At 38.5% G+C, this 15,042-nt stretch overlaps 1 protein-coding gene across 6 annotated transcripts in view; it reads right to left on the reverse strand.

The window, feature by feature from the left end:
* ATM (Serine/Threonine-kinase ATM-like protein) overlaps positions 1–15,042 on the reverse strand; it is a 128,280-nt gene that overhangs the window by 47,294 nt on the left and 65,944 nt on the right. For 5 of the 6 annotated variants that reach the window (XM_077388011.1, XM_077388014.1, XM_077388010.1 and 2 more), the window contains 6 exons: positions 14,476–14,577; positions 9,552–9,599; positions 8,871–8,975; positions 8,584–8,670; positions 5,014–5,331; positions 4,694–4,809 (listed from right to left, as the gene is read on the reverse strand). In XM_077388011.1, the coding sequence (XP_077244126.1) occupies positions 4,694–4,809; positions 5,014–5,331; positions 8,584–8,670; positions 8,871–8,975; positions 9,552–9,599; positions 14,476–14,577 (776 nt within the window). The remainder of the gene's footprint in view (positions 1–4,693; positions 4,810–5,013; positions 5,332–8,583; positions 8,671–8,870; positions 8,976–9,551; positions 9,600–14,475; positions 14,578–15,042) is intronic. The other variant, XM_077388013.1, reaches the window with a different exon arrangement.

Below are 15,042 nucleotides of genomic sequence, written 5' to 3' on the forward strand. Positions count from 1 at the left end.
TTTATGTTTGTGTTAGATCTCACACAACCCAATCTTTCTCCCACTTCTTTAACCTCATTGAAGTCCCCCCAATACACCAAGGTATAGAACAAGACTCCCTAACCTTCTCCAATTCCTCCCAAAACAGTCCTTTCTCAACTTTAAGGACCGGCCCATAAACCCCTGAAAACAACCACATCGAATTGTCCTCCTCCTTTTTTAAGGCCACCTACAAAGAGAACCTACCCCTCCATTCATTCTGTTTTCTCCAGACATTTTCATTACATGTTACTAAAATCCCACCAAAAGCTCCGCATGATCCCACAAAAGAGAAGTCCCATTCCGCTTGCACTCCCAACCCTCTCACGACACTTCTATTTACAACCTCCATTTTTGTTTCCTGCAAGCAAATAAGATCCGGTTTTAACTTTCTAACCAAATTCTTAACTTGAATTCGCTTATCCTGATGATTCAGGCCATTAACATTCCATGAAATAATCTTCATCACAAACCAGATTTTGCAGACCTCTTAACTTGAATTCGCTTATCTTGATGATTCAGGCCATTAACATTCCATGAAATAATCTTCATCACAAACCAGATTTTGCAGACCACTTCCCCCTCCCACCACTAGGTTTTCTTCTCTTCTGATCAATAAACTCCTCATCCATTTCCACTTCTCTAGCATAATTTAAATCCATCATCAACTTTTGTAATTCTCTAACTTTCCTCCTTGAAGACTCTCCGGTCCCTTGCTCAACGACTCCTTATTCACTGAATCTCTCATCTCAGCTGTTTGAATTTCAGAAATAAAATCCTCCTCAGGTCGGGCATAAACCAAACCCAGTTCCTTACTAACCCTCAGAGTATGACTGACAAAAGCATCAACTTCCTCCTTGTGAGATTTGTCCCCTACATTTTGACCCGGAGAAGCTTCAGATATCTCCAAAGGAGCCTTCATAGAACCCATCCCCATTACAGGGAGGTCAGAATTTACTTTCTTTGCCAAATCTTGAGGCGATTGAATGTTTTCCACCTGACAGAGTTTCTGCTGTCTAGAATAACTTCGGTACTTCTTCGGGGTACCTCTCCCAAACCCCCTCACCTCCACGCCATCAGGGAGCTTCGCTTCTACGGGCAATTTAATAAAGGAAGAAGTGCTGAATTTCTCCAGCTCAGAATTAACAAGATTATCAACTCTGATAACCAAATCTGGCTTGCTAGTTTCCTTGTTATTCCAAAAACCGTCGCATCCCACTATCGCTGCGACCCAAGCTCCGCATCACACACAAAAACTAGGTACGACCTGGTTAAACTGATCACAGACCTCCTTTACTACTTCCACAGACAATCCACGTCCCCCTTGGAAGCTGCTCCCATCGTTTCTCTTTTCTATCGTCATGATGCTAACATCCTTCGCTTCAGAATCGAAATTAAGATGCGAAGCCACTTCTGCCAGAGCAATTCTCGAAACACCAGCCTCCGTGCTACAACCTTTGGAAGGAAACTCTAATCTCAGAGTCATATCCTCTGGTGAGGACGAAGATCAAGCAAGAGATAAAAAATCCCCAACTCCAACTCCTAAGAAATAACGACTGGACCTGATAGATTTTGATCTAGATCTCTCCTGACTTGAGTAGCTAACAGGAGAATCTGTATCACACCACCATCCTCTGATAAATGGGCCACGGCCCAAGGGCCATAAACCGCTACAGGCGACAAGAAGCGCACTTCCCAAGCCCCCCGGAAGAGATGACCCGATTCCCGATGGGAAATAAAATCTGCCTTTTGAGAAGGTCCTGGAGAGAGAGCTTCGATAATATCAAAGAAGCTATTAACTTGACTGATGGGGTCCACCAATTCAGAACTGTCATTTCTCCCTCCACAGACAATACGCCATCTGTACCCTACAGGAGATAGACCATTTTGAAATTCAAAAACTCCACCATGTGTCTTTGATCTATCTTGCGCCTCATGCAGGATAGCCCATTGCACTATCATACGCCACCTCTTCCACCGGGACCGCCTCAGTAACGAAAAGCTCCTCTCCGATCAAATTCACCTCCTCCTCCCCAGAGAACATACTTTCAGAATTTGATACATCCTCCGAGAATCCCCACATCATCCTCTTCCTCTTCTAAACCCTCGCTACCAGAACTAAACCCATCAAGATCCATCCTCCCTACCTCCTCCTCCTTCCAAGCTCTCACCCATCTGACGGCCTCATCCAGAGATACTTGGATAGGCAACTCCTTACCTACACTCCCTACTGCAGAAATTCGCACCCTTGCAATGGAATAACCCTCTCCAGCTTGACAGGATTGACCCAGTTCAACCACTTTGCCAATTCTTTCCCCAATCCTTCGAAAATTCTTCTCACACCATGCCTGAGGTGGCACCCCTTCGATGCTCCACCAATAGTTGCACCCCTCCGAGCTGAACTTCTGATCCCATAGTAAAAGCTCCATAAAAGGAGAATTTATTGCATTTTTCCAGACATTTATAAGCTTATGTCTATCCACACCCATCTGAGAAGAAATCATCTGAGAAGAAATCAAAATCTCCAACTTTGCAATTTTGTACACAATAACTTCACAGTTATACCCTTCCTACTTCTTAACCACCTTTCCATACCCTTTAAGTCTCCTAACCACCTGGGAGTAACTCTACCCCAAATACCTAACTCAGCATTACTAATAGATTGCAGAGGGACGACTTCCAAATTGAAGCTCACTCCCTCTGATGTCTGAGGCTCAAATCTTGCAGCTCTCATGGCTAGGATGGCCTTATCCTGGATCTACTCCACCTGACTGACCTCCTTCTGTCTTCCTCCTTCCTAGACAACCCTACTCTGATAAGGTGGAAAGTTATAATCCAAGCTTGACCAGATTTTCTTACACTCCCAACAAACCTTCCTTCTTTGGAAATTTCTAAACCCACATTTACAGCACCTCCAATCTCCCAAGCCTCCCTCCATTCTACGATTGGATATCCTATCAATTCTTTTGGACCTCTTATTCTTAACAAGAGCCCAAGAATTTTTAGGTAAAGTTCTGTTGACATGTTCTCCTCCTAAAGGGATCATATTAGCACCGGTGGCCACTCCACAACAATCCCATCCGATGACTCTAGGCCTTCCAGGCAAAAACTCAAACCCCCTTCCATCATCCATCCTTCTCATTGCATTAAGATATCCACCCAACCAAATCTAGAAAAATGTGCAGGCCACTCCGTTGGCAGCACCGAAACCAGTGAAGACTCAGAAACAAAGAATGAGTTCGAAGAAAATACAGATGAAACCACAGTTGTAAATATCGTCTTGTTTCGTACGAAATGGACGAAACATTTCGGTTTCGGCAGAAAACCGGAACGAAATGACGAAAATTTCGTTTTGTTCCGGATTTCGGCCTAAATCGACCGGAATTGACTGAAATTTAAAGAAATTTGACGAAATTTACCGAAAAGTTTCGAACGAAATTGTCCGAAATTTTCCGAAATTTCATTTCGGTGGCCAAAACGAAATGGCCACCGAAACGAAATCTACAACTATGGATGAAACAGAAGAAGAGATCGATGAACCTAATGTGTACGAAGTTGAAGAATCTGCAATAGAAACTTCAGAATCCGATTCTGAATGGGAAGAGATAATGGCTGGACTCGGTGAAACACCAAGAGAAGAGGATCAAAACACCACCACCTCGATAGCACCTCGCTGGCAGCGAAACCCCACTCCTCTACCGCCCAACTCAGAAACACTTCAAGCAGCTTACGATCCACCCGAAAGTCACCTACGAGATCCGCTACCAACTTCCGGCGAGGAAGATACCCTATGAACCCCATGAACCACACCTTAAACTTTCCATCCACCTTCTACACCTTTCCCTCCATACTAGTGGCAAGTGGGTTCGATGGTGGAGTTCTCTCAAACTTTTATCTTATGACAGATTCATGAGGCCGGTGTTTGGTGGACGTGGGTTTGCTCCATTTGTTCCTGGTTCACCAACTGGCGGGGGCAATGAAAATTCTAGAAGTTCAACGCAAAATGATATATTCTACTTTTCCGGATTTTTAGCAACTTCTCTTCGCCGAGAGAGTAGTTTCTGGGATTGTCTTTTCTGATTTTTAGCAATCTCACCCTCATCTCCTCTTGGAGATGCCAGATTTATCATGAAACACAATTCCCGGCAGCCAAACGTGCCCAACACATCTCTCAAAAGTTGGCAATTGTGATGTCGAACCTTAAGGAGTGGAATAAGAACAAGAAAGCGGAAAAGGAACTAAAAGCTCCTTGGGAAAAATGCAACTAACAAGGAGGTGAAAAGGATTGCTATACAAGATGAAATCAGGTGGCCACAAGAAGCAAAAGTAAAGTTGCTCTAGGAAGACACAAGTTAATGACTTTTTTTCAACATGGGTGGCAAATGCTAGAAGAAGATACAGCAAGATCAACAACCTGATGGTAGAGGGGTTTAAATGCAAGGATACCCAGTCCCACATCATCTGAGATTGTTGATTTCTATAAGGGGCTACACTCGGCAGAAAAGGGTATTAGACCCAACCTTGACTGCCTTTTATTTGACTTTTTTTATGAGAAGCTGCGTGAAGCAATCTCTACCGTCTACCATCCATAAACAACATATTGAGATATTTGCATGTAGATTGTCCAATATCTTAGTTCCAAATTCTAATAAAAGAAAAGCTTAAAGGGAAACACCTGTGCAGGTTTTCATTAAAGTGACAATGTCTAACATTTTGTCCATAGTGAGGGTAATTAGCTTCAATGGAAAGTAAGGAGAAGTCCCAGTTTCCAGCTTTCCAAGCTGCTTCATACTGCGACAGTAACAACATCATATTATATAAGGATACAAACAAGCACCAAAAGGTAAAAGTGACTACAATTAGCACAATCGAAAGGACTAAAAAAGTAAACTAAGAGCTTGGTGTATATGACCAGGAAAAAAAAGAATTGCTGAAATTCTGCGAAAATATTCCTCTCTAGGAAGAAAATATAGTTATTCAAAACTAGAAACAAACCTGTAATTCACTGAATTCTGAATCATTCTGAAACTGGCCATTCTGAGTAGTCAATCCTTGGCAATATATGTCAAGCACATGGGTGCAACCAGTTTGCTGCAAAGATCTCATCAACCCTTTGTAAGACTTCCAGTTCCTCATCTCATGTTCCGATTTGGAGAATAATTTTTGCCGGATTCCCGGAGAATGGTGCCCTGACAAACTGCCCAATAGTCCATCCTTTTCTTCCACTGGTGCTGTTCTCACTAGAAGGTCATAATACTCAAGGGCCTTACTCCAATTCCCCTCATGCTCATAGGTAATGATTTGAGATGTCAACTGTCAAATATTAGCATATAAGCAATTGACTAGAACACATCAATCCGAAAAAAGAAATACATGTATTTCAAAGGTTCATATACAAGTAGAAATGAGCCATATCCTAGAAGAGACAACCAGATGTATTGAATAAGAGGATTATTAATGGAGTGCCATAAAAAAGACTCAACCCCAATGGTTTCTCACATCAGCATCATGGATCCAGGAAGTGAAGCCTAGATTGTTTCACACATCCCAACAGACAGCCATTCAAGAGAACCTCTGCATTCTTAATTTTGATCACAAATATTTCTTGTATATTTACTTTCTTTTTCACAAACAATAAGAAAATAAAAATTGGTCCTTCTTCAAAACAAATTTACACATGAAAGAAATGATAGAAAGGGTCCAATACCCTTCATTAAGGGTATTTTTATATTTAGTACTTTAGACTATATATTACTTTGTAACAACCTACAACCTCCTTTTCACTTAATGAAACCGATCAAACTATCCAATACCCTTCATTAAGGGTATTCTATACTTAGTACTTTAGACTGTATATTACTTTGTAACAACTTCCTTTCAACTTAATGAAACAAATCAAACTACCCTTAATGAGGGCAAACAATAAAGAAAGTAAAACATATATTGACATGAGTAACTATCTTAACTAAATACAACACATTACAAAACCCCCTCTCAAGTTAGGCGGTATAGATTCGACATGCCCAGCTTAATCCAAGCGTCCTGAAGAATAGGCTATACAACCTTTGTAAAGATCTTAGTCAGTTGATCCGACAAGGGAAGATAAGGATATGTTGGGACCCGCCCCTACCCCTCTTTTCGGTTCACTTTCTATGCCAACTTTGTAGATTATTTTATCAATTATACATGGATTTTATTCTTAAAACATAAGTCGGATATTCTCTGTTTTCTCCAGCTTTAATAGAAAGGCTGCCAAGCACCATGGCATGTGTATTATGTATCAAGCACTTACAAACTAAAGCGAAGGTTAGTACACCTCTCAAACCTTTAGGGACTATTGCCCCATGAATGGCAATTTACAATAGTTTACATGCCCTCCAAACCTTAGAATGGTGTGGTCAAGCATAAGCACCATCAAATCACTGAGGTTGGTCTTTCCGTGATGTTTCACTCGTGCACCATACTATCTCTAGGATGAGATCTTACATATAGCGAGGCAACATCATTTACCCCCTCACATCATCAGTTTTAGGAATACAAACTCCTGAATACGCTATCATTTGATGCCATCCAAACTACTACCTTCAGTCATGTAGGTGCCTTTGGCATGTCCATGTGCATGCCTCTCCAACATATGAAAAATTCTCCAAAGTTGTGGCGTGCAATTATGTTGGCTATAATGATGAGCATAGGGGTAAGCAATGGTATTTGCCCAACCAAGAGCGGTACTTAGAAAATCCCTACACGCCACATGGCATAAGGGGTAGTCTTGTCATTTTAAGAAAAAGAAAAAAAAAAGTACAATAAAGGAAAGTAGTGGTCAATGTGTTAAGAGGCTATTATTGGTTCCATACTCAGGTTCCCAATCTGGTTTCCGTGTCATTTTTCTTGCTATTATTTATCCTCCTCGAAGATTCCAATCTCAATCCATGTATCATTCAATAAGGCCCATTTCGATGATCCTCCTCATATTGGGCATGAAATTAAGGTGGAGACACCTACATCTGTTCTATTTATTTCAATTCTGGTCATACTTTACCTGTAACAATTCATTAATCTCCTAAAAAGTAACTCAAGACTTCATATGAATAGGCCAAAAAAAATCCTAACCATTTGTATAGTATCAATTTCAGCCCTTAGATCAACCTAAATAAATCCTAATTTTCATTTTAGGGCAACCAAAAATAAAAATAACAAAGGCCTTACATGTAGCTATCCTAAATAGCTATTCACATCTTCATTACGTGGGTCACGCCCAAATCTACCTAAGCTTTATCCCAAAGTTTAAATAATAGTTGCTGAAAATATACATAAATAATATTTACCCAGCCTGCCTATTTTGTGACAAATGAATCTTTGTAGGGTCCACGATTGACGATAGCATTATTTTCTGTTACCTTCGAGCTTACTTTTGGATCGCTTGTTCAAGAACCTCGCTTGCATCAACAACGCTCTAAGAAGAAACTTCCATCAAATCCGATTACCCTACATGTTTGTGTTGTTCCTTCCAATCTACCAATCCAGTTAAATCATTTAAAATTTCATAGAAGGCTTCATGTACCATTACTGCAAATAATAATTGTGGAGACAAAACAGATAAGGGAATGGAGCTAGAAAAGTGGCATAAGGAAGCCATGAAGAGTCAATGTCTAAGAAGCCTCTAAATAAACTATCATTAAGAACTTCAACAGGTATATACATAAATACAATAAAATATTAACTTATTTGAAATTGCAGTTGTAGAACATTGAGTCCAATAAAATCTATATCACAGGGGAAACTACAAATATTAAAACATTGAAGGATTTAGAGGTGCACTTGAGAAACAAGTCAATCGTAGCTCGTCATGAAGCAACAGAAGGTTTTGTAGCAGAGCAAGATTGCTGAAACAGAGTGATAATTTTGAGATTACAGCAACTAAGTTCAAACCCATAACTTTTCTGAAAAAGTAAGCATGTGAACATATTCTAATTACTAAATAGCTGTTATACATGCATAAAATAGTGCTTGAACTTGGTTGACTTTTCAAAAAAAAATAGTGCTTACTTTTAAGTCTTTTTTACTAACATTCTGGTCAATCAGTGAACGAAATGATGCAGATGCAACACTATTGTGCTGTGATGGACGAATTCAAGCATTCACCTTCTAACTATGGGAAAAGGGTTTCTTCCTATTCAGAAAAGTTATCTCCTTCTTTAGCAATATATTCACCGTCCTCAAAATCAGGATATGGTTCTATATGAAACTGCGAGAAGGCTTAAGCGAAAGTTGAAAGAATCCAGAGGAGATTCCATTGGGAGGGGAATGGTGAATCCAAAGGCATCCCATCTAGAGTTTCACCCCACGATATCTTTAATTTAAAATTTATATTAAAAGATATTTTGGAAAACATAGACTGAAACCCATACTCAGGTAGGGCCAAAGCCAGTTTTTTTAAGTAGATTTGGCAGAGCTACTATACTCGGGCAAGTCATTTTCTACCCAGGCGAGTTCTTAAAAAATGTGTAAAAACTACAATACATAGTAAGCAGAAATGTTTCATGCCATTGTGTTACAATGATTAACCTTATGTGATTGGATGATCCCATATATGCTGTCAGGCTCATTGATTCGTGTCACCGCTGCAACTAGAAGTTCAATGTGGGGAGGTAGCTGGCAACATTAAACATAAGGCGGTTGATCAGATCATTATTCTGCTAAACATTGATACATGTAACTGTTAGGAAGACAGAAAAGACAATATCTCCCTTCTTCAATTATTATTGATCTTCAACATTTTGAGCCTCTTAAAAGGTTAGGGCATTAAGGCATGTGGATAAAGCACAAAAGTAGAACCATTCATCATTACTAACCATTTCGAGATGAGAAAAGTCAGGGTCTCCCAATGTGAGGCCGTTAAAATGCTCTTCACACCAATGCTCCACATACATAACAGAGGTGAAATATGAACCACAATACTGCCAAATAAAAAGAATATTTCAATATATACCTGTAATACGGACATGTAAACCAATAAAACGAGAAACACAGAAAAAATTTCTACTTCTCAGTCGATCGTGTCTACTGTAAAAAACATAGGCACGTAAACCAATAAAAAGAGAAACACACAAATAATTTTAACTTCTCACTCTATCGTGTCTACAATTAAAAAAACATGTGAAGCAAAATAAGAAGAAGAAAAAATGCAAGGCAACAAGGCTTCAGGAAATATATAGTACGTATGTTCATATTTTCAGTTTCAAACCTATCCATTCATAAGCATGCACAGGGCTCTTAACCATGTGGTTGTGGGTTTGACCCCACAATGGGCAATTTTCAGTGCATACTAGTTGCAATTTTTGAAAAAGAAAAACACAAAAAAAAGAAGAATGCAAATGCATACACGCTTTCTACATCTATGTATACATGGGGATGAGTAATTCTATGCATTACCATAGATTTGAGCATATGTGTGTTCAGCATATACACACTCCAAGTCTATAGGTCTTTAATGTGAAAAGTTTTGTATGCAAATTGGAGAAAGTGAGACTCACAATTGCAGATTTTGCAACCAAAAGATAATCGATGGCAAGCCAATACACCTAGAGACAGAAAAATTTTTTTGTCAAAACAGATGGTACATTAACAATAACGTCAAGTTCAATACTTCAGTTGGAATCAGGGAATATTAACTAAAGAAACAGAATACAAGAGCAGAAGGTTTGCAAAATTTAAATGCATATAAAATATTCACCTAGTGTACATCAGCTTCAAACATCAACTATTAACCAATAAATGAATGTCATGGCCCACACATCTCAAAAAATTATAAGGCCAAAATAGTTTCACACAAAAGCAGGAATCTGTTCATTGAGTGCAAAACAGTTACATGTGCTGAACATGCTACAGGTTGCTTGTACAAATATCTTGTCCAAGCATGGCCGACTAATGGAAGAACAAGTAGTTCATCAAACAGACTATTCCTAATTTGATTTTAGTTACATCAGCTACTAACCAATAAAATGAATGTCATGGCCCACACATCTCAAAAAATTATAAAGTCAAAAGAGTTCCACACAAAACCAGGAAGTCCCAGCATGGCCGACTAATGGAAGAACAAGCAGTTCATTGAACAGATTATTCCTAATTTGATTTTGGTTGCCATTATAACAAAGACTTCTCGGAGAAAAATAGAAATGAACTTGGTAAAGATCAACACAGAAGGGTCTGTAAACAGTGGGGAAATCGTGAGTCCACAATTAGTTTTATGGAAGCAAAGGTGATCAATTATAGTTTGATCCATGGTTTCCAGGAATCTATTTTCAGGTTAGTTATCCTATCAAATCATACCTGTACTTGTTTCCCGAGCATTTCCTAGAAAGAAATGGGAACCCATATCCTAAATTATAGGAAACAGTGTTGTCATTTAAATTCCAACCTTATGTTAAATATTTTATGACCTCTTATTTAAATTGTGCCAGTAGAAATTATAGAAGTTTTGGGATTTACTAGCGTCCATCGCACAAGGCATTTCGTGGAGCGTCTGTTGCATGAGAGAGCAGTCACCTTAGATGAATTAAATGAATAGGACAAAATCTGAGTATATGTTGCTGCTCTCTCATGCAACAGACGCTCTGCGAAATGCCTTCTACAATGGACACTAGCAAATCCCTTACCAAAGTGTTCTCTAACTTATGCTTTTCTTAAGAATTTCTATAATAATTTGATTCCACAATATTGATTTGCATTTTCCACAAGACTAAGTTAGAATAAGTTATATCAGCTTTGCCACTAAATCTTTGAGATTTACGTATGAATATTGCATTTGGTTTCAAAGGAAGGATATTTAATTGAGGTGTTAAGAAATTAGGAATTCAAGACTACCAAGAGGTACACTCCCATGGAAGTAAAAGTAAAACTGATAATAATAATAATAATTTTTTTTGAAATATGACAAATTTTATCAATATTAGGATTGCAGTTGGGACCAGGAGTTCCGACCTACTTTACAGGATACTAACAAGCAACGACCCGGGCACACCCGAGCCAATTCAAAATACAGAAGTTGAAATAACCCAACCTTTACTCTCTTTCTTTCCACCCCTTATTGTTTTGACAACTCCCGTAACAATCTAGTACCATTACATCTGTATCTTTTCAAACTTACGTGTACTACAGCTTTTCTATCAGGAAACGAAATTGCAGCCTAAACTTCTAAACTTCTCTTTCTCGCGCGACCCTTGGGTAGCAAAATTAGGGTATCCAGACAAGAAAGTCTAAGCAAAAGACAGAATCTCACAAACCATTACCAGTGAATAGAATTCTGGTAATAAACAAATAATTTTCAAACCTATTACACATATTAGCCATCATGGCTGACCCTTAACGGGATTTACCATCTGCAAGTTTTGTCAGTGACCTTCCATGCTTGGGGTCTCTCCACAAATTTTACGCCTTCCCCTATTTTCCTTTTTTAAAATCTCACTTAATCAGAACAAACATTAATCCTCCCTCTAAGCCTGATCCCTCCTCATACAAGAACTACTACTCATGATATAAGAACTACTACTCATGATAATAATAATAATAATAATAATATACTTTTGTATTTAATGTGAATTATTTAAAAGGCATAATTATTTAACTATGCTTCTCCCAAAAAATAGGACTTGAATAAAAATGTACTGGAAAAAGGCCATCAAGGGATCTTTTGAATGAATAAGACAAAATATGCTGAAAAATATGTTGCTCTCACACACACACCCACACACCCACACACACCCACACACGCCTATTTATATGAGCTTGCTCAGATAAGCTATCTGAGGTACCGCTCAGAAACCTTTATATGTGTGTGTGTGTAGGAATGATCCCATGCAGCAAGGATGCCTCATATTCTTATCCTTCCTACTTGATCCTATACATGTAGAGTCTACCAAATTTCACCTAAACCACTATAATATATATATATATATATATATATATATATATATATATATATATATATAGGGGATTGAAACACACATATAAAGGGGATTGATATTTGCACGCTGTAACTCAATAATGGACACAAGCTGGTGCAAGTATTCCATGTCTCTTCTCACAATCTTCTCAACATAATGCTGTCTACGTTTGTCCAGTATATATCGTCTGAGATATGGACCAATGCTTTAAATTTCGGTTTCGTTGCCACAAATGTGGAAACATTTCGGGTTCGCTTGAAAATTCAGGTGGATTCGAGGTTCAAAATTTCAGTTTCAGATTCGAGGTGTCGGATTTGGCAAACCCCGAAAAATAGGATTCGTGATTCGGTAATTTTTACTGAATAAAATTGTTAGAAGAAGCTATGTAATTTATATACCCAAATAGGGTATTCTTGACATTTCACATGTAACCCTAATGATACATTTATATTACATCTTACGAGAGAGAGAGTCATACTCTCTTCTCTCTTTTCTCCTCTATTTCTTCCTTTCTCTTTTCTTTCTTCCCTTTTTCTCCAATGGAGATTCGAATCCATCGAACATGGTATCAGAGCTTTAGGTTTTGATTTCTAGGAGTAGCTAAGTAACAAAAAAAATCCTAACCCTAACCCTAGCCGCCCACCCACCCTTGCCCTAGCTGCCACCTCCCACCTTGTGATGTCGCCCAACCCTTAGCTGATCTACTTGATAGTAACTTGTCCAAACATTTCTTTTGCAGTGGGAGTTGTGAGGCAGCTTATGAGCTCTCCACAAACCCATGGTTTTAAATTTCGAGTGTGAGGAACGAAACCGAAACATACCGAAATTGAAATTCCCGAAATTTAAATTTCGTTCAAAATTTCCGAAATTTTGGGAATTTCATCGAAATTTATAATAAAATATTAATTTTTTATTCCATTAAATAATTTCAATTGAAATTTCGTCCAAAAAAACAGGGATTTCACACGTTAATACCAAATTTCGCCAGAAATTTCGGGATTTCGGCTGAAATTTAGGTTTCGGATAAGTCCGAAATTTTAGCCGAAACCGAAATTTAAAACCATGCACGTACCTCCCATTGGGCAACAATTACCCAAATTATTACTTGAAGAGGGCTCTTGGCGAAGGCTTGTTCTTTAAACGACACAACCACATGAACATTGACGGGTTCACTTATGGAGATCGCGCAGGATCTCCCGCAAATAGGAATTTGAGTAGAGGATATTACACCTTTGTTGTAGGGAACTCAGTGTCTTGGAAAAGCAAAAAGCGGGATGTGGTGGATAGATCCGGTGCCAAAGCAGAATATCGAGCTATGGCTCATACATGTGGGGAGTTGACCTAGTTGATGTCTTTTCTGACTGAAATTGGCTTACCTTCCTCATCTCCAACATCAATATTGTAAAAATAAGGCAGTTGTCCATATTGCTTCAACTCTAGTTTTCCATGAGAGGACAAAACACATTGAGGGGTGAGAAGATTCAGAAAGGTGAAATATATACTGCTTTACTAGATCAGGAGACCAAGCCACTGACATATTTGCCAAACCACTAAGCAGAGCGAAGTTGAATGATATATTTGCTAAGCTGAGGTTGTATGACATACACACTCTAGCTTGAGGGGGAGTGTTAGAAGAAGCAGTGTTTTACATACCCAACTAGGGGTATTCTTGACATTTCACATGTAACCCTAGTGATACACATACATATTACATCTTATGAGAGACAATGGCATACTCTGTTCTCTCTTTCTCCTCTACTTCTCCTCTTTTCTTCTCTTTCTCTCCAATAGAGCTTCGAATCCATCAAACAAAAACAAATTTTAAATTTATATATATATATATTCAACAAAAATTTGAGCGTGGATGGCCGAGTCATTAGGGTTTTTATTGAGAGAGTCTAAGAAGAAAGAGGAAGGGGGTCGATGTTCAAGGGAGGAATGTCGAGCCGTTAGGTTTTTTTATTCAGAGAGGATGTGTTATGCTTTTATAAAAAAATTAAGAAGAAAATGTGTTTAAAACAAAAATATACAGGATTCGTAATTTAAAAGATTGTGTCGGCTTCACTTGAAAAAACAAGATTCGTGTGGGGCACGGCTATGACAAGAATCCGGATGTGTCCCAAGTGAATCCATGTCTGATTCGTGCCGTAATGTATCGACACAGATTTGGCATGGGGGCAAAGAATTCATGCAACATGGACAGGACACTCTTTGGAGATGGTAAATTTCTAGATGATGGACGTGGATAAATACAACCCAACTAACCAAAAAGCACATGGACAAACAAATATTATGGCAGTTCTAATAAGACTAAGCCAAGCAAATCAAATCAACAACAAAGTATATTATATTATATGTCAACACTTGCAGCCATTTCTTTCAAAAAAATCAATTGAAAAATAGTTCATCCATTTTCAACAAACCCATCCCATTTTCTTTGCCTCTAAAATCCATTTATCCATTTCACACGATCTGATAAATGGAACTTTTATCCAAATAAAAACCAGAAAAATACCTTCTTCCACAATGAACTTGACATAGTGATTGCATTTGATGAAGCAGCTGGAACTTTTGATTTTTCACGGGACCTCGAATTAAAACTGGAAGGCCTACCATGCTGCGAAACCATGGGATCACTATTTTAGCAGATCAAAGAAATCCATTACACAGCCCAGTCAGTGTCAAAAGGATGAAAATCATATCAATCATAAGTAAGATATTACGAAGTCTGCAAGTGAAGCCATTCAAAAAAAAAGGTCTGCAAGTGGACGATAATAGATATAGATTAGATTTTTGAATAAAACAAACTACAGTTAACTGTACACTAACAATAAGCAGACAGCGGGATTGAGCCTCTAGCTCAATGGTTAAGGCTTTCTTCTTCAACCTAGAGGTCGGAGGTTCAATCCCATATTACCTACCCAAAAACAGTAGACAGCACCTCAATAACTTGTTGAAGAAAGCATAGTTCAAAAACACTGTTGCCAGAATACATTGATTGAAGTAAATAATGTCGGCATATTCGCAATGGTGGACCTAAAAAAGCTAAGTAAAATACAATGGTGCTTCAGAGTTCTAAATT

This window comes from Tasmannia lanceolata, unplaced genomic scaffold (genome assembly GCF_043159265.1).
Source record: "Tasmannia lanceolata isolate RefF3 unplaced genomic scaffold, GAP_Taslan_0.1 ptg000008l, whole genome shotgun sequence".
Classification (NCBI taxonomy): Eukaryota; Viridiplantae; Streptophyta; class Magnoliopsida; order Canellales; family Winteraceae; genus Tasmannia; species Tasmannia lanceolata.